Raw genomic sequence first — 20,800 nt, 5'->3', positions numbered from 1 at the left:
AGGGTTGGAGCTGATCTCATACATGTCATCCACGCGGTGAGACAGCAAATGCATCCCTGACCCTTCCGACAATCAACATTTCACCCAGACTTGAGCAGCTGTGCTCCTGTGGGACCTCCCCCTTCTGTCGGATCTCCCAGCTGAAATATTTTCATATTTGTCTTCTTTGTGACATCTCTGGAGTGCTTGACGTCAGAGGGAGCCTTTTGACACTGTTGATATCAAAGAAGTAGCACAAGGGTGTAGCCTGAGACGATAATCATTACGTGACTGGTTCCATATGAAGAGATAACATCCCATGACTCTTCGATTAGTAAATCATTTAGTTACATTTCTACTCATTTCTACTCTTACAGGGCCGCTAATACAGGTTGAAATTTCACAAAACAAAGATCCTGTCGGTCATGAGGTAATCCTGGAACGAGCGTGTATTTGAGCTTCTAGTTCCTTGTGCTGCAGGGTTCTCAATGTTCTGGATGGAAGCAGTTTCCTTTGTGTGATAAAACAGAGCTCACCTCCTAGTGGGTCCCTGGGGCCTGGCAACCTGCACTCACATACACACAGCTTCCTGAGTCACAGGGTGGTAGCCTCGCACACATAAAGGGCGCTTTGTGCCCCAAACTCTTGGAACTGTCAACCAACACCGGTGTTCTCCTCACACTGAACATGACTGTTAGGAATGTTCAGTCAAGGACATGCAGTGCTAACTCCCACGCATGCACAACCGTTTCTATCTATGCTCATTCTGACCTCAGCATGTCACTGTTAGTTAATTATGATACAACAAGGGTTGCTGATTGCTGTACTGTATAAGGTATGTTTTTGGAAGACTGGATAACAACTTGGCATTTATGTCTCTGTAGTCTGTACCTGAGCTCATGAGTCATGACTCATGAATTATGTTCTACTGTAATTATATATTTACCAGTGACAACCACTCACTCATTCATTCACTCACTCACTCACCTCTATCATTGCAGAAGAGGATGACTATGACCGTGCCATTGATGTGCCATTTCTTGTTTCTGCCGATGACTAGCTATTGTAAAAAGGAGCCAAACGGCAAAGTCAAATTTGTCTCTACTCACAAAACATAGTTTAGCTTGTTAAAAAGTATCTGAAAAAGGTTATCTGTCATTCGACCTATTCTTGGAAACAGGACAGCTCGGAACAATTACGGTAACTCTATGTCATTTTCTACCCTGACCACAATGTACTCCATCTATGTGAGGTCAATGTCTGAAACCACTGATTAAACACAGATATATTATTCCCTCTGCTTTCAAACAAACTAGGCAATTAAGTACCTATGATGAATACATTGTAACAATGTACCATTTTAATAAGAGGGCACCAATATAAACTGTTTAGGACTGTGTACATTAGATTGCGTGAATTAAGACAAGGAGATTAACCCTTTAGAGATTATGAGGAGCATTAACGTAATAATCCATCTTTATGCTCCATTTAGCCCAAATGTTGCACTAAAGAGACCCCCAGGGGTGCCATCTTGTCATTTGCTGAGACAGCCTGCTGATTTGATTTAGTTTATAAATGCTGCAGTGTTATTGAAAGGTAATCATTGACCAAAGACAAATTATACGTTTTTTCAGTCTTTTATTTTAATTTTTTCAGTTCAGTCTTCCCTCTGAGTGTTTAGGTTGGTTATCAGTGCTGATCTGTGAAGTAACTCTATGACATTTGGCTTGTAAAAACATCTTAACAATCAAGTTTGAGGATGTTTGTTTGGAGGCTCTGTCAGGGCAACCCCATTGGGACTCCATCAGGCATGTGGGCATCAGGGTCAGGTCTATTTGGGCATCAGGACAGAGAAATTGGTTGTTTTTCTCACTGGACTCACTGGAGACCTGCGTGCCTGGATATAATTATACACATCTATAATCTAGAGATAGCATCTGCCTCTGGTCCAAACATCTGAAGTAGCAGGAAGAGATGGTAGTTAACAGGAAGTCCGCACTGCATTCTGGGACAGTTTCATCCCAGGCTGAAACACAACCATCCCAATGTCCACTGGGAACATGGCCTGTGAAAAGCAGTTGTCCATAAGGTTCCCAAGTTCTGTCCATATTGTCCTAAAAATTAGCAGTGTGATTTATTTAGCAGAGAGAGGGGTTAGCCTTCCTTAATTAACTACTCCCTATGTGTTAATCGCATACAACAAAAAAGACAACATCACTTGGTGTAAGTTAGCTACAAAACCACTTTATTGAAAAAGCAGATAATATCATCTACAGTTAAATGATACGTCCCGATTTTTTAATACATTAAATAACTTTAGACTTTTCATGTTTAGATAAATAAATCTAGTTTCCTTTTTATGAACCATCTAGGTAATCAAACGCTTAGCGATACACAAGTGGTGTGACAGTTGTCAAGACAGAGAGAGAGACTCTCACTCGTAGTGATCTCAGACAATGAAACAGAAACTAGCCTCTTTATGTACAGGGAAACTAGCTTTGTGCTATGCAACAAAAATGGAACTGAAGTAGTATTTTTAAAAAGAGGTGTATTAAGACATCCTTAAAAGGGACAAACTCTTGTCAAGAAAGAAAATTCTGCCTTAATGAACATGATTTGAGATTCATACTGTGGGTCTTATTGTGCTATTACAAACTACAGTTCAATGCCATTGCCTCAGTCTTCAAGTAAAATACACATTCCTTGACTAGGAATCTCATACTAGGCTGAGATTCAGTTCAACTACCATCGAATGGAACATCCAAGCAAAAACAGCATTTTGTTTGTCTTTGCAAATGTACAAATGGGAGCAGAGAAACAGAAATACAGCTTGCCAAACACACCGAACACTAATAATTACATTCAAAGGAATCTCATTGAGGGTTACATCAGAAAAGCCTTTTATGCCTGTATGGGCCCCTCATTCTCTTTAATCTCTGGTACAGCACCCGTCTGACAGATTCAGTAGTAGTGGAGGTGACTGAGGTGGACTGGGAGTAGACAAGATGAGCCCACGCACACAGTTGGAGACAGAGAAAAAGAAAGGGAGAGAGGGAGAAAGAATGAGGAGAGGGAAGGAGAAGAGAGAAAGAGAAGGAAGAGAAAGAGACAGAAAGCTAGAAAAAAGTAAATATATAGTATGGGTTTGTGGAGTTTGATGGTGGCTGTTCCTGTAGGCTGCCCTGCCTACTTAGGAGGTGCTTGTACCATGGCCCTGCCACTGGCGTCCTGCTCACACACAAACAGTCACCAACAGACACACACATCAACCCTCTTACACACTCACACATATACTCTTTCTCACACACAAACACACATACACACATCAGCATATCCAGCAATGAGAAAGAACGGGGGGGGGGGGGGGGGGGGGGGGGGGGGGGGGGGCTCCCTAAAGACGCGGGTGGGACCAGCAACTCCGGGTTTTCAGGGACCTCCTCCCACAACAGTCCGGACAATCTAAAGGACCAGTACAGGGCACACACAAACACAAAACACATGTTCTGTCTTAAGGCAAGGGGAAATGTTCGAGACTCTTTACACACTGTATTAACAGTGAAGACACACAAGACAAAACCAGTGTCTGGAAAAATGAAAAGAGCCACATTGTGACAACAGTGTGGGTCTACATGAGCCCCTGACCACCCAGGGGCTTCTGAGGCCTGTGACCTCGAGACCAAATGGTACGACAGACCAGACAATACACTTCAGAGACCTAAGACTGTTACAGCTCACCTTTGCCTCCAATTCTGATCGATATGAACACAGCAACGACAAAAAGAGACTACGTCTAGGTTTTTATGTGGAAAATGCCTGCAAAATATATATTCATACATAAGAGGATCTATGTGCATCTAACTCTCTGGTGATATAATAAGTCATTAAGACACTGCTTGTGAATCTCTGAAGGTCACGTCTAAGACTGCTAAGTGGAATGAGTGTCGGCGCTCTGCCTGGTAACGGCAAGTGTGTGGTTCCAATGTCCCCGCCGTTTGGTACTCCCAGGAGGCGAAAGCTCTGGAACATCGGGGGGTCTGGGAAGGCGCACGAACAGAGAGAAAGGGGAGTAAGAGTTCCACAGTCAGGGAATGGTGCTGGATACCCTTGCATAGCCGAGAGGAACTGTGCTGGGGGAGGGGGGGGGGGGGGTCGGGGGCCAGCTCCTCTTTGAGGCTCCACTCTGAAGGCACAGCATGCCCACCCTAGGCACTGCCAGCCAGCTGGAATGTATGGGCCTGCTTCCCCGGCCTGCTGGTAAACCCCCGTGCACAGTGTTCTCTGTGACACAGGAGTGGTCAACACAATGTAGCACACTGCTTCCCTCAGCACAATGGAATGAATCTAAATGGTGGAGAAGAACAAGGAGAGGGAGAGGGAGAGAGAAAGAGAGAGAGAGAGAGAGAAGGAAAAAGAAGAGAGTGGCCCCCTCCCTTCCGACTCATCCCCCTCTCTTTGATACATGTGCAGGGGTCAGGGCTGTGACGTCACCTGGGGCCTCTGGGTGGGCCGGAGGCCTCAGGGTTCGTAGGCGAAAAAAAAAAGAAAAAAAAGAAAAACAGATGCCAGAAGAGCAATGGACTCGTTCCCACCCCAGCCCTGTGCTGCTGGGGCTGCAGTGGGAGATGTCATGGATGAGGTCCATGTTCTCCCACCTCCCCTCCGCTGGGGAGGGGGGGCGAGGGGGACAGGCCAGAAAGACAGACCTGGGGATTGGGGGTTGTGCAACCGGTGAAGAGTCCATGGGGCGGGTCTCCCTTCCTTCTGGGCAGGTGTGGTTGTCCCTGGCTTCCTGCGGTCCCTCACAGCTCGGTGACATGCAGGGGGTAGCTGGGGGGCGGGTGGGAGGAGGGGCCCTGGGCCTTGAGCCTCTGGATGTGGCAGCAGTGGCAGAGCAGGTGGCCTCCCAGGGGGTAACAGCGGTGGCCCTCCTCATCATTCAGCTGCAGGCCGCAGTCCTGACACAGCACATACACAGATCCAATGTTTAACATGGGCTCACAGAGGCACATTTACCATGATGACAATCTGTAATGTGTGTGGATTGTGTAATATTGAGTCTGGGTCTGACTTTTCTGTACCATACAATGTGTCAAACCTGAGTAAAGTTTACTGTAACACATACAAATGTTTGATCTGAATTTGTTTGTGTTTTTATTTTTATTTTCAAATTTCTGAACATGTGACCACTGATTGGCCCCTCAGTAGTGCACGTGTTCAGACTCTGTGTCCTGTCAGGTGTCTCCCCATCCTCCACCTAACTGTGTTGTCCCTTGTTGCTGCTAAGTATTCAGCCATGAGCCTTCTCAGAATCATTACTGTCTGCTTTCATAATTCCTTTATCAATTAGCTAGAGGACAATATAAGGCAAGCATGGAATGGAATGTGCTTCGATTAAATAGGTAAACCAGTTAACCAGTTTCTGGCGCTTTGCTTTCCTCATTTACAGGAATACTACTGTATACACAGGTATCAAGGCATAAAAAAAATGCCTTGTTAATGCCATTGGGTGAAAGGGTGGCAATGTTATTTCTGCTTCGCAGGGAAACCGTTCAATGTGAGGCGACAGGTTAAAGAACAACAGCAGCCCCCCAGCTGAGCTCAGCGCTGAGCCACGGCTCAACATGGGAGTGTACCTGGTCAATGAGTCACCACACAGGTCTGCCGGCGCTTGCACTTAGACCGGATACACACACACACACACACACTGAGATAAAATACACTGACACACATTCAGACACACACAGTCCTCGGGTGAAGTGGTACCTCACCTCGCAGTGGTAGCACTCCACGTGATAGTCCTTGTCCATGGACACAACCCGGATGGTCTCCTCGGAGCCCTGTTAGGACACACACAGAAACACAGTCAGACAGACAGACAGTCAGATAGACAAGTCAGACAGTCAGTCAGACAGACAGTCAGATAGACAAAGGGATGTCATGGCTCATTACCTGGGCTGGGAGGATAGGTTGGTTGCAGGAGGCACACTTGGGGGCAAACACCCTGTGTGGCAAAACAGTGACAACCTTGAGGAAAATACTTTAATGTATCCTGCCACTCTATTGTATAATACGTACACAGTACTTGGCAGAACTACCGCTACTAGGAAGGTCTACTTCTTTCAAGAACACGGAAGTAAAAAAAGAAAGATGGCGTGCGTGTGGTGCTTACGTGTGGTAGTCCTTCACGCAGTAGATGTTGTTCTCCACATCCACGGTGAAGGGAACGCCGTCCAGGCCCTCCTTACACACCACACAGCGGAAGCAGCCCGGGTGGTAGGACTTGCCCAGCGCCTGGAGGATCTACACAGTCACACACACACAGACACGATGAAAGCCACTTCATGGTGTGCTGGTATGTCAAGCGAAGAGCGCAGTGAAAACACCAGCTGTTATCGAGGAGGCCCGTCGGCGAGGAACAAACGCTTACCATCTCCATGATGAGGTGGCCACACACAAAGCACTTCTCCGCCGTCTGCTGAAAACCAGAGTACTGTGGGAGAAAAAGGGGCATGGACGCGTCAAACACGGATAGCTTTGCGCATACTATTGACATTATACCACCCCCAAGAGGAAATAGGGGGCAGTATCACATATTTGGGACATGTCTGGAAACTCCAAACTCTGCCTGGGACTAAAGACGGCAAAGTCAATGTTTCAATGCACAACAATCCAGATGCATTCAATATTCACGCTTCCATTTTTGTCCTTTCTCTTTCTCCCTCTTAACACTACCCATCTATAGGTGGAGCTGCTGCGCTCTTTATGTCGTGGATTGGAATCTGTGGTTGTTCTTTGTCTCCTCTGCAGTTGAAACTGGTGTCCTCCACAGACATAACAGAGCTCAACCAAGCTTCTGTGAGTGTGTTGCTCTGAGGTGATGGATGCCGAAATCCTCTCCTGTCTGTCTCATGACGAGTGTCTGGGTCGCTGTCTGCCCGTCTGCATGTCTCGGTCATTCTCTGTCTGTTTATTTGTTTGTGTCTCTCTCCCTTCTTTTGTTTTCTAACACTGTCTGTGTCCTCTCTAAGCCACAGCCTCAGAGCAGGGTGACCATCTGCAGAGCTTATGCCCTCGGGGTCGTGACCTGATGACAGTGTTAAGAGGGGGACTCGGAGCAGCAGGTGGAGGTGGGTGGTGCGAGTTCAGCAGGCTGCCCTCCCACCCCCTCCTTAGACATACCATCTGCCAGCCTCCACTCCTCCCCCCTTGGTTACATGGTAGAGATGGTGAACACTTGGACAAGCTGGAAAAGGAGGAGGAGGAGGAGGAAATGCCTTGTCACGTCCACCACCTGGCCTCTTGGACCATCTCTGGATCTACAGTACCTGCTTCCTATTGGCTCATGCTGCCCGTTAAAGTATGAGGAGACAATTATTCATGTTTCAGAAAACAATAGAATGACTGGAAAGATTGCAGGCCAGAGACAGTCCATAATTAAATGCTGACCAATTGAGAGGAGGGGCGGTGAGTGTTTCTCCTTGGGGGTGACCCAAAGCAGACGGACCCTGAGTTTGAGACTTGCAGCTGCCCCAACACCCTCTTCCTCCTCTAAATGAAGAGCAGTGGTCTAACTGTGTGCTCCATTGGGAAATTAGGGGGAAATTAGTGGGAAATGGTGGGGTGGTGCATCACTTTAATTGCGGCGCTACAAGGTCTGCTTTCCCTGGAGGGTTCTAGAATGTTTCCCCCTCCCCTCCTGAGAGGGTTGAAAGAGCCAGGGACATGGAGCACTTCTCCACTGCCTCTTAGGAGCTCTTCCCATTACAGAGCTGGACTCTCACACACACACACACACACACACACACAGGCAGGCAAACTACACCCACCAAGAAGTCCTCTTCACAGTAGACCTTGCCATTGACGTTGTAGAAAGCTTTCCCTCGCAGTCTCCTCCCTGAGAAAAAAAGAAGAGTTGACAACACGCGTCATTATGGATACATTCACGGACCTCCCCTAGTTAAACGCATACAAAAGCAACACAGACAGCAGTACAGACTGAAGATGTTTGACATTTTGTAGAACAACCTTGAAACACAAAATACACAACATCAAGAAACGGTTCCATATAGAGTTGAAAATGTTTATCTGTATATCAGAATAATAAATAAGAAAATATTCCATTCATACGGGCTTCATCAAGCTGTTCCATTGGGGCTAGAACAGAAGGATGTAGCTGCAGCAGATGGCTGCTTGGCTGGGTGACACCATCCAATCAGCTGGCACAACTGGGCCGGTCCTCTGGGCATTGATTTCCACAAGATCCCAGCCAATCAGCCAGCCAGCCACAACAATCAATACTGCAACCACAATCTGCTGTACAAACTACAACCACTCACTCCCTACTCAAAACCCCAGAGGGCTCCCCTTTCATTGTGTGTGCACACACACACACACCACACACAGTCCAACAATAAACCCCTGAAGAGAGGCTCTCTCTACGTTTGATACAGGGAGCTCCACAGCTAACAGGTCTTCCCCCAAAAGTCCGCGCTTTGAGGTTCCCGGCTCTGCCACATGGAGATGGGGCGTCATTCAGCTGGTTGGCTCCAGGTTTAAACCAGGTCTAAACCACAGACCCCACAGAGATCTGGCCTTCTTTCTTCTGTGGGAGCTGGCCTTTTGCACCCCCTGCCATGCCTGCCTGCCTGCCTTAAAAGCACGCCCATTCAGATGGAGTAAATGGCAGCCGTTTGTTTCTGGCGGGGAGCGATGACTTTACCCTACAGCCTGGCAGACGAAGCACATGCAGCTCATAAATCTGTGGGATTAGTCCCGTTTAATTGCCGTCCTGAGCTGCCATTGATTTTATGGGGTAGCCCGGCATGGGAAAGACATTTCCCCCTATTCTGCACCCAAATGTATGCAATTGCTGTATTTCACACGCACGCACAACCACACACACAGTGTCACAAAGCTGGGAGATAGCAATACATTAACTCCCACTTAACTATCGGTTGTCGGGAAAGAATGCTGTGGAACAATAGGTGAGCCTTTTAAACAGACACACAGTGGCATTTGGAGGATGGAGGAGGGATGAAGAAGGACAATTACTCCATCCTCTTCAAGATCATCTCACTCAGTGTTTTTTGTTTTTTTCAAGTCACTAAAAGCATTTAAAACCATTTGGGGTTGGGATGGACATACTCCATGCGGTGGGGGACGTCTGTGTGTCGGTCTGCGGCCTGTGCTCTGAAGAGGGAGGTGAGTCCAAAGCCTCTGTCTGCGGCCTGTGCTCTGAAGAGGGAGGTGAGTACAAAGCCTCTGTCTGCGGCCTGTGCTCTGAAGAGGGAGGTGAGTACAAAGCCTCTGTCTGAGGCCTGTGCTCTGAAGAGGGAGGTGAGTCCAAAGCCTCTGTCTGGGGCCTGTGCTCTGAAGAGGGAGGTGAGTACATAGCCTCTGTCTGGGGCCTGTGCTCTGAAGAGGGAGGTGAGTCCAAAGCCTCTGTCTGCGGCCTGTGCTCTGAAGAGGGAGGTGAGTACAAAGCCTCTGTCCGCTGACTGTGATGCTGCTGCCGAGGGGAGCGGGCCGCATGAGCAAACGGGGACATTCTTTCTGCCTGAGGTCACTGGCTGGTCCCATTCAACCACCCTCCCTCCCTCCCTCATGGAGAGGGGGAGGACTCCCCCTCTCCCTCTATCCTTTGTCACAAGAGAGGGGTGCACAGGTCTCCACCCCCTCCTCAGCTCACAGCCCCTGAGCACTGTGGGACATGAGGCATTTTCCATGGAGTCCAGGAACCAAATCTCTCTGATTGGGATTTTACACTTGAGATCCCCCCCTTCCCCAAACCCCCTCCGCCCCCTGTATACTTTGCTAGTATGGACCCTGTTTCCCATGACTCAACTGTTTCATGGAGGTTCCGTTTCACGGACATGCCCATAGAGGCGCAGATCTTGAAATAATGTGTAATTCTTGACCCTTCAACGGTTATCAATGCACATGCTGTGTGTTATCGTACAGAGACAACAACAATCTAATAACCTGTTCAAGGTACTAAAATCACTGTCCCACCTTGCAACCTGGAGGGTCTGTCAAAGCACCGTCAGTCCAGAGGTCATGCCCTGGCATCTGAAAATATCACTACAACTGGGTCATCTCTCAAACCCACATGGGAGCCAGGACTAGTGTGACCTCACCATAAAGGGATCCAGTGATGTCACCCTTCGGTCATTTAGTTGTCTCTAAACCAACAAGAGAGTGATTATGATTTGGGGAATACTCATCAGAAAACAGAGCATAAGGGGGACAATACCCGGCCCCATGTCTGTTCCAGTGATGTGGAGCCTGTTTGCAGTGATGTGTAGCCTGGTTCCAGTGATCTGGAGCCTGTTTGCAGTGATGTGTATTCTAGTTCCAGTGATGTGTATTCTGGTTCCAGTGATGTGTATTCTGGTTTCAGTGATGTGTAGCCTGTTTCCAGTGATGTGTTGCCTGGTTCCAGTGATGTATAGCCTGGTTCCAGTGATGTGTACCCTGGTTCCAGTGATGTGATCACACTCTGAGGTGCAGACAGATATGTCTTACTGGTTAGAGAGACTCATTGTTCTCTGTAGGATGACTTGACTACAAACATTCTGCCATTAGCAGACAATGAAAGTCCAGACAGAATTTTTATAAAATCCTACTCTTGTTTTTTAACAATATGATCGCTGGCCTTAGGCACAATAAGCTCAGTGGAAGGCCATTCAACTGAATATCAAGAGGTCACAAGCTCAGATCCACCCCTGTATGTTGCTTTGGATAACAGCATCTGCTAAAGAATACATTATTAGCCTGCTTTGAATAAACGAAAAGTAAATAAAAGATAGATGAGGGTGGATTCAACAACAACATTTTCTGAATCCACAATTAAATTATACCCAAGTAGAGTACAAATTAACATATTCCAAATTCAACTGTCCACGCAGCATCCATTATGTTCATTGTAAACAGATTTCTGGATGCCGAACGAAAACATTTCTCAGGTTCCACACCCACACACCTTCTCCCTTCTCCTCCCCCAGTGGCTCCCTCTCCTCCCACTCTCTCGTCTCAGAACAAGTAGGCCTTTATCACCTGCAGGCTGTGTGCTGAGGATAAGAGGGGGAGGGAGGGCAGAGAGGGAGGGCAGAGAGGGAGGGCAGAGAGGGATGGAGGGAGAGGGATGGAGGGAGGGTCTGCTCAGCTCAGTGCTGGGGGTAGGCAGGAAAGGATGGATGCTGAAGGGGGTGAGTCACCCAAATGAGGGGAACTTTAGACGGGGGTTTGTTGTGTCCTGGGACAGCAGGGAAAGCATGTGCAGGCCTGCAGATTGAGCTGTGGCTCTAGCAGTCTCCAGATGGGAGAACTAGGAACCCATTATTTACCATAATGTGGCTCTGAGAGAATCACAGACACCTCATACATAGGAAACCCCCAAAGTCTCCCAGGCATTAATGTCTCCAAGTTATGGTGCTCTCTCATGGATAATGCTTTCACACCTTGACTCCCCCAAGAATCCATGTTAGTCAAGACAAACAGCCAATGAGGTTGAGGGTTTAAGTTGGTTTTGGTGCAGTTCCTATGGGCATTTGAAGACCTCGGTGACAGTGCTTGTAAAACGGGCTACACCAATAACATTTGATTTAAATAAGGACAGAGGAGAAGTAATCCGTTGTTATTCTACAAAAGCCGCCTCACAATGTGCACTGTCTTCCATTGGGGAAGTTCAGGTGAACCACAAAGCTACATCACCAGACATAAGGTCAGTTCCACACCTCACACTTTGAAGTGGGATGTTTATTCACACTTTGGGCGCACCCTGTGTGCCAGGTGCAGGTGGCGAGACGAGCCCATGCATCATAAACAGGTTCCACAAATGTGAGGCCTACGGCTGTACTCTAGAGTGTCTGGTGAGCTTGGAGAGGCAGGTAATATTACAGAAACATACTGATTCATCAGCTATGACCCATATTACAGGCACGAGCTGGCAGAGCAAAGACATGTGGGTGAGATCCCGTCTGGGCTTGGTTTAAATACCGGATAAAACAACAAGCTGACTGACCGGTTGGCTGGCAGGCTGGCCAGGTGCGACTTACAACTATGAGGCTGTGACGTTACGGGAAACAGGCATGCTTGAGTGTGTGTGTGCATGTGTATGTGCATGTGCATGGGTCTGTGTGTTGTTTGCTTATAGCCCATGCCAGGCCTCCCCCCCCCCCCCCCTCCCCCCCCTCAGATATTCAGGCCTGGTACACTTTGTGACTGTCTGATTGAGGTCCTCGAGGGAAGGCTGGCTGGCTGAAGTGGAGGGGGGTAGTTTGCATTCCTGGCCATTTCATGAAAAAAGGGTGCAACCATGGGAGTAAGCCAAGAGGAGGGCTCAATTATGCATGGTTAAACAAAGCCCAAGGCTACCAGCGAGCAATGTCTCAGCAAAGTCTCCCCGTCTGTCCCTCACTGGTCAGGCCTGACTCTCACACAACCGTAAGTTTGGCACAATCTAGTCCACTATTTGAAAGAAACAAACAAACAAGCCCTGAAAAGCGTAAAGTCCTTATAAATCACTGGATCGTGTTATGACATCCGCAGGCACTTTCAAACTAAACCTCTCATTGGCCTTCAAAACACTCTGCTTAAAGGCAAACATTCACAAGACGACCAGATAATACATCACAGAGTTTATGTTACAGATAAATGATCAAGACATTTTAATAGTCGAGATGACCAGTAGAGCCTTCGTTCACTGAGAACAAAACTGAGATGGTAACAAAAGAACTAGCAGAGGAAAACGTATTCACTTACTATGGATTAATGTGCCAAACTAATACACAATAATACACATCACAGCCCTTCTGTACAATTTAAACTTGAGGAAGAAAATGTTTATGAGGTCAGAGAACAGTATTGAAAGACGTTGGGACTAAAGACACTGTACCTTATGTTTCATCCATACAATAAGTGTGTTTATGTGGATTGAGTTACGTGTAAATGATAAGGGATCGGTATCTATGAAGCCTACATCGGACATGAATGAAGGCCAAGTTGCTCCAACCACTCAATCATCTCCCTCGTTTCACTTCGAAACACGAGAGGAGTGTTGGAGTCAGGTGACAAGTGGCAGTGCACACACCCAATCTCCACATCCTTTAGGTTAACTGTTGATTTCACTCCAGTCTTCAGAACTTTCCTCATTTCAAAGCTGTTCACTAACAACATGTTCTAATGTTCTACACTGAATTTGACAACTCACCTACAATGTTTATCCCATGAAATGAAGTGGTACTGAAGTGTTCAGAGGACCCAACAGATAGGGAAGAACTGCGATGATGACAGAGCACTGCCAACTTACCACAGGAGCAGCAGGTGAAGCAGTTAGTGTGGTACAGGTTCCCCATGGCCTGACAGGCTTGGCTGGCTCCATACACACCTTTCCCACATTTGATACAGATACCTGAAAAAGGTAACAAATACAAGTTATCATCCATCTTGTGATTTAGTTAGACACAGGTGAGCCAGTAGTTGTTTTTCTTTTACTTAATTTTTTTTTTGTTAAAGACTGAACTTGTTGAAGAACCAGTATCTCAGTGTTCTCTTCTCATGGGTCAAACACTACCCTCCCACACCTGACCTGTTGCTACCTGGTGACCAGTGCAAACCAGTGGGTCTGGCCAGGTGGTGGAACTCGATCCGGGGAAGAACCACTGAATTGTAAAAGACTGAAATTGGGAGAAGAAAACTAGGAGTGGAGCCTTGAGGGTCACAGGATTCTGGAAACCTCTGGTTATAGTCTGTCTGGTTCCTCAGTGGAACTTCCCTCTGTGGCCTTAAGGAAGAACAGAAGCAAGGAAGGCCATGACTGGAGAGTATGTGGACATAGACTAATGATCCCCCAAGCTCTCACGCACAAGATGGCCTCCGTCGGGGTCACATTCCATAGCGAGTGCAGGGTCAAAGCCTGGGTGGGGTGAGTCCAGGGTCACCACGCCTACAGGACACAACATCCCAACAGGGGGCTGACTCAAATGCCCCCCCCACCCCCCACCCCCACAATGTCTCTGATGAAGAAAGTCTCATCTCAGACAAATCATTGAGTCTCAGAATCCATTTCAGAGAGATGAAACAAGTAGAACTCATTAAAAAGCCACACATTCTATATATAGCGTTAGCTGTTTCATTGCTATAGCTGTAATATGATAACTCTCTTAGCATTGTGAAAACACCAAAAGGGCACTGGAAGTGAAGCACATGAAATTTATTAGCAAATAGCTTTTCCTTTAAACATGGCCTCTGTAAAGTTCAGTAGGATCAAAGTCAAATATTGGCCTTTCTATTGCAATCTACAACTCCTGACTGTTCCTGCGTTTAAAAAACGATAACTGACCGGGAAACTAAGAGCTATCTTCCCTACAATAACAACTAAATGATGAATCATCTTAATCTTTATGAGGGCTTAGCCAAAATAAATACCTGTGATAGCCTTTGGCAAGGAAATGAAAAACAACTGCCAGCTAGCTTGATCCCAAATCTCAGCTGTTAACCCTGCATCCTGTAATGAGCAACCCTGAAATACTGGGAAACAGGGCAACCTTACTATCAGAGAGTGAAAAACAAGACATAGGTCCAATCTAGTTTGGAGAGTTCTGTCTGAGGGTCTTGGACCAAATAGTATTTGGCAAACAGATTGATTCTAATCATTTCTCAGCTGACTGCAGTTAGACTGTGATTAGACTGCTGCAGGTTACCAATCTGCACGGTCTACAAACCTAGACAATTTTTACATTACATTTAGTCATTTAGCAGACGCTCTTATCCAGAGCGACTTACAGTAAGTACAGGGACATTCTCCCCGAGGCACGTAGCATGAAGTGCCTTGCCCAAGGACACAAAGTAATTTTGCACACGGGGAATCAAACCGGCAACCTTCTGATTACTAGCCCGATTCCCTAACCGCTCAGCCACCTGACTCCCTAGACCACTTCATAGTTTAGGCCCAGTGAGTTCCTGTATGTCCTTGCTACAGTAACATCTGGAACATTTCTGAGCAATGGGGTTTATCTTTTTCCATCCCCACCGCTAGCAAGTGTATGCTAACTATGCTTGCAGACAGGTTAAGGATCTATGTTCCCTCAGAAGTTAGTCAAGTGCCCCAGAGAATGTGATAACCATTTTGGAGCGTGTGAGTGGGTGTGTGGTTCTGTGGACTCCCACCACTTGCCGGTATCTAAAGCAGGTCACTATCCTGACCTCTGCCCCCCACACACAGTTTATTGTGCATTCTCCAGACCAAGGTCTCCTTCAGTTTCTCCATCCACTTCTACTGCATTCCAACAGCATGCACTTGCCTAAAACCCCCACAGTATCTCCCTACCAAGATAGCTAGGCTACACTGAGTTGATTGCAAAACAGTATGTTGACAATAAAGTGGAGTAAAGCAACAGTATTTCAATCAGTTATGTGGACATTTTTAACATTATAAAGATTTTGGTGTGCCATTTTTTCTCTTAACACAAAGTTCCACTGTGCTTAAAAAAGTTTATTTCCACTACAATTAGGTTAGAGCTTGCTAACAAAATGTAAACAAAACTACGAACCACATGCACTTCATAATGTGAACCACCTTACGCATCATCAACACTACTGAAGATCCGTAAGATGGAAATTTAAGATGGAAAGATTGTCGTGCAAGGAAAAATGAAATAATGGAGAGAAATTGCTTTAAGAGGGGGAAACGGTATGGTAAGATGGTTGATTCTAGAGTAGTTCCTAAATGTTCTAATGAAGTCTCTAGTACATGGTACAATTAAATGGTTAGTGTTTTACATGAAAATGGGTAGAGGAGCTTAGCAGGCCAGTTAATCATAATTAAAACTAGCCAGGAAAAAAAGTCTGTGTTTTAGTTCCTTATTACTTTTGCTACACAGTTTAAACCCATAACTAGGATTTGGGCAACAACAGGACAAGGGAAAAGGGTGTGAGGGTGGTGGGGGAAGAAACTGTTGCATTACACTTTGCCATGTTTTCCATGTGTCACTGATGTGACTGTGATGGTGCTTCACACAAAAGAGAAAAAGAAGGTTTTAGGTTCAGGTTAAGAAGTTGGTATTTGGTATCTGTAGCAGAGCAACACCCATACCTACGGCAATACAATAATTTTGTAGACCATTAAGCCAAAAATTCGATAAGTAACATGTAGATAGTTCAGGTCTATGCTCTCGTTAAACTTAAGTCGCTATGTTGTAGACACGGCATATTTGTGGAGACAAGGCTGTAAATCATTCTCATTCGTCCTCCGTCATGCTGGGAGCAACACATTTTCACACAGGGACAGTTTGTTCACTACTCCAGGGTCACTTGTAACAACATCACTCAAAACTCATAAGGCCATAAAAACAGCCCAGACATCACTCATGAGAACAGACATACATGTTCAGTCCCTTGAACGGTAAGGGCACTATGGAAGTCTGAAAACAGTAAACCTGTTTAGACTGTGTAGACCATTGTTGTACTAGTTCATTTATTCCAGGTTGCCACTACTATATAATAGCATGTGAAGATGCGATCCAGTGTCCAGTATTGATGGGCTGCTATAAAGGGTGACTGGTTCAAACTCTACTCTCTATGTCAGCATGTGTGTATGACTACTGTCATTATTATTCTGAGCAGGTGATCAGACTTGACCCCCACCAGCCATGTCTGGCCCGCCAGCCAACATCGTGTGCCAAGTGTCTGGTGCTGCCCGACTCCCCACTGGCTGGTTAATGAAGGGCTACGCAGGGGTGGGGGCAGGGCGGGGTGTGTGTGTGTGTGAGGGGGGGGGGAGGGGGTCGTGAGGAGCTGGGGTGGGGGCGGGGCGGGTCCGCTCAGGACCTTCAATGCTGTTGCTGCTGCCAGCTGTTGATTCACAGCTACTTCGCCACCACAACAAACAGAGGCCACACAGGGGCCTTGCAGGCTGAACCACGCAGCGCGACAGCACAGGCCTCAAAGCCCCAGCCATCAATTTCTCCGCCGTCGCCACGGAAACTGAGCCGTCTTTCTTGGCTCTGGTTTTGGAAGCGGGGAGGGGGGTTGTGTCTGCATTCTCTGCTCTCACCTGCTCCTCTGTAATAAACCCAGCCCACTCTGAGCCAACTGACTGGCTGGCAGAATCACACCACTGTTCTCTGACTACAGTCCTGTGTCTGGCTGCACATTCAGAGGCGGGCATGTTCTAATGGCATTTCCCGGGAGAAAGTTGTTGACTTTAGTAGAACCCTCTGATCCTGGGGGAACACCCACACCTCAGACATTGCACAACAAAACGACAAACACAACGCGTCAAGTAGAAACTCAGCCTGAGACAGGCAGAAGTGTCCAAGAGAAGTCCCTTCCAGAAGTTGACTGCTGAGCCCGTTTTCAGCAAGACCATTGAATCACTGAAGGGGATCTGCTGTCTCAGAACAGAAGATTCCATTCAGCAGCACTCAGTGCTGTGTAAACGTTAGCTCTGCCAAGTCAGAAATTAGTATTTCCCTGCAAAGGCCACAGAGGGACTTGTTGTTGCCATTATAAAATACACATGTGGTTTGTTGAAGATGCAAGTAGACCTTTATGAGGTAACAAAGCTCTATTAGGAGTATTTTCAGTACTTTTATCAGCAGTCACCGATAAAAAAATATGAAGTAGTACTATAATTGATAAAGACATAGAAGAATTAAAGACACTGTAAATCAGATAATATGTTACAAACGTATAGGTTACAGGGTGACCAATGGAATTGCCTGTAACAACATGCCGTGAAACATGGCCAGTAATAATATATCTCTAGTAAAACAGCGTTTTAACAATGTAACCACAATCCAATTGCACTGTGGTTTCCAAAGACAAAGGATGATTACAAATCAAGAGATCATGTGGTTTATTGAATGGGACAGTGGTCCAATTTTAAGAAAGTAGGGCTCACCCCACCTTTCTACCAAGAAGTTGAAGCTCTCATACACACACACACCAAAGGAAATAGTAAATGGGCTACTCTGGACAACAGTAGCCCCATTTGATTGGACAATTTCTGGACTGCTGTGACCAGGCCAGCTCTTTCCACCAATCAGTGGTCTGGGTACTAGTGGCTGTATGGACAATGCAGGCCAGATCACACTCAGTTGATGCTCCAGTTAGCCCAACACTCATTAGCAAACACAGCAGTTAAGTCTAAAGGAGTATGATTTATTCATAGAGCTCTATTTTCTAATTAAGAAATAATTTAGAATTTACCTGTGTGGTTTTTCAGTTGCTTATTTACTTCCAAATGTTGCTTGGGTTGAGGTTGCTAACCCATTCGAGGACCAATGGCCTCCACTGAAGTTCAAGTTCATAACCCCTCACACCAGACTGCAATGTGTGTAATGCTAAACAAGACATGAATACAAAAGACCTAGCCTAGTCTTACTCATGTCATAACGTTTTCTGTCCATTTGTTTATGCTAGCTAAATCGTTTCGGGATTTCAACACTGAAGCCTAAAAAGCTGATTGTCATTAATGTCATAAAAACCACACAGTTGTATAACTACTAATAATCACACCTATCCACTAGAATATTTGTCAAATGTGTTCAACATGTGATTGGCTATAGGATTGGGTAGGCCTGTCTCTCAAAACACACTTTTGATCAAAGCTGACTGGTATTCTAGGGGAGTTATACTTACCAAAGTATTCTTTTTTCATGTGCATCTCTAACTCCTTCTCCAGCTCCAGTGTGAGGGCCTCCAGCCTCCTCTCTGCCTGGCTTGGTCCACTCTCTCTGCATGGGGTCACCTGGTAAGGAAGCTTAAACCTCTGGCCTGAGGCTGAGTTTTTTGAGGTTACCCCATAACTGAAAGATGATGGGGAACCGGCAGTCACCTCTGGACTCATGCCTGGCTGGGCTGACTGCTGGGGCTGGAAATCGGGCATGGCAGAGAGCGCTTGGAAATTGATTCGATTATGGACACCATTTGCCTCTCCAAAATCTTGAAGTAGTGTGTCCTCATGCAAACTAGTCCCAAGCATTGAGGAGCGAGGCGAGGGCAGTTGGAGATCCGGGTAGGTGCTCATAGATCCCCTTGAGCTACGAGAACTTCTAGAACTGTGACTTGAGATGCTGGAGCGGGGACTAACAACACAGTTTGTTGTCATGCCTGGCCTTGCGCTGCCATCCTGGCTGCAGATGCTAGACCGGGGACTGGTCATTGGCATGCCATGCAATACTGTACCATCAAGATCATGGTTCCCCATAGGCATGTATCGAGAATCAGAATAGCTAGATCTTGGACTGGTGGTACAGGAGTACTGGCTTGCCGTACTGGACCTGGGACTGATGTGCCTTTGGTCATATCCCATACTAATGCCGCTTGTGCGGTTACTGCTGGGCTTACTACAGCAGTCATAGCTGTTCAGACTGGCCCTTGGGCTGGAATGTTTACTTGTGTCGCTGGCTGTGCTTGCATAGCTGGACCGGGGACTCAGGACACTGCTCCCTTCGCAGTGTACCAGACTGGATCTGGGACTTGTGTATTTGTCTTGTCCAGGCACGACCAAACTCGTGCGGGGACTACTGATGCTCGACCTCGGGCTTGCATGTTTGCTTTGCTCCTGAGAGGACAGGGAAGATGCTAAACTCGAACGAGGGCTGGTTGCACTGTATCTACCGTCATGGTTCGGCGTTACGCAGATACTGTTGCATCTGTTGCCAGGTATGGGTAAAGGTTTGTTGAGAATAACGCCGTCGAATGCGCTACCGGTGCTGTACCTGTGCCCCTGCACTTCCAAGGAATACCTCTTATGCCGCTCAGACGCGCCGCTATAACACGGCAAAGCAACTTCGGATTTGGTGCAATAGCTGTCCTCGTTATAAACGCTGTCTCTTTGAGGGGTACAAAAATCCGGAACCGCTCGGTTGCCATTCACGGGGCGCACGGGAGCCGCGTTGTACACTTTATTCCCAGACATGTAATTTTCAACGGTGTGGAGCTGCTGGTGCGGCGCAGAGTTACCATTCATTGTCTTACTTTTTTGCTCTGGTATCGCTGGAACCGAAAAATCTAAATCAGGGTTTATGACCAAGTCCCTCCTTACATTGTACATCCCATCTTTGTATGCTCCATATAAAGAAAGATCCTCCATCAATTTACTTGCCCGGAGTCCCAAATCTTCCTCATAGTGATCCATGTTTTGCTCCAGGGGCGAGAAACAAGTTCAGAGAGTGTGCACTAGGCTACTCAGCCAGCCAACTACCGAGTACGAGATAGCAGTAATTGCATTTCACATGGAAATCATAACAAAACGCTGGCTTACAAGCGTCGCTCATTTCCCAAACGACCAATGTGCTTGGAAATCTCAGCGCAGTGCATGGTTTTCTTTCTCTAAAATATAAACCTCTTTCTCAAAGTTTCAACGACAGGATACGTTTGTCAACTTCAGTTTTTGTTAAGTTGAAAGGTCTTTACAGTCAATGGCGCGCTACGCGGAGGAATTTCCCCTTGTTAGTTTTCTCAACATTTCTTTTAAATCGTCAGGTACAAATTTCAAGTGAGGCAAATATTCTAGAGCATTATAATTATTTGCTACATGCACGCAAAAGCTCGTAGATGTGGTCAAAATTCCTATTAAACACAATTTCAGGCAGAGGACTCGTTCGTAGAGATGGAATGCGAGGAAGCAGACTGGGTGCGCTGCGGCTCTCTGGAATGTGGTTAATGCTGGAGCGAAACAATGATTGCGACCAACTCAGCAAGGGGGTGCCGGGGTTTGAAAAAGAATAGTCCCGAGAGAGTACGGCTGTATTCATCCCAGTCTAAAACCGCACAAAGAACGAGTCTCACCTGGCCCAACTTCCTTTGCCTCTAT

General features: G+C 46.7%; 1 protein-coding gene across 1 annotated transcript; it reads right to left on the bottom strand.

Moving 5' to 3' along the window:
- Positions 1 to 3,914: 3,914 nt before the first annotated feature.
- LOC124481468 (WT1 interacting protein) lies at positions 3,915 to 20,762 on the bottom strand. The gene is made up of 8 exons (XM_047041395.1): positions 18,622 to 20,762; positions 13,289 to 13,390; positions 7,806 to 7,873; positions 6,407 to 6,469; positions 6,149 to 6,279; positions 5,929 to 5,980; positions 5,748 to 5,816; positions 3,915 to 4,934 (listed from the first exon to the last, which is right to left on the bottom strand). Exons 1-8 carry the CDS (start codon positions 20,120 to 20,122, stop codon positions 4,779 to 4,781), a joined length of 2,142 nt encoding a protein of 713 aa, XP_046897351.1. The 5' UTR covers positions 20,123 to 20,762; the 3' UTR covers positions 3,915 to 4,778.
- Between the last annotated feature and the right edge of the window lie 38 nt (positions 20,763 to 20,800).

Source organism: Hypomesus transpacificus, chromosome 19, assembly GCF_021917145.1.
Source record: "Hypomesus transpacificus isolate Combined female chromosome 19, fHypTra1, whole genome shotgun sequence".
Lineage (NCBI taxonomy): Eukaryota > Metazoa > Chordata > Actinopteri > Osmeriformes > Osmeridae > Hypomesus > Hypomesus transpacificus.
Note: the sequence above shows the minus strand (reverse complement) of the source record. Positions and strands in the feature narration are given on the sequence as shown.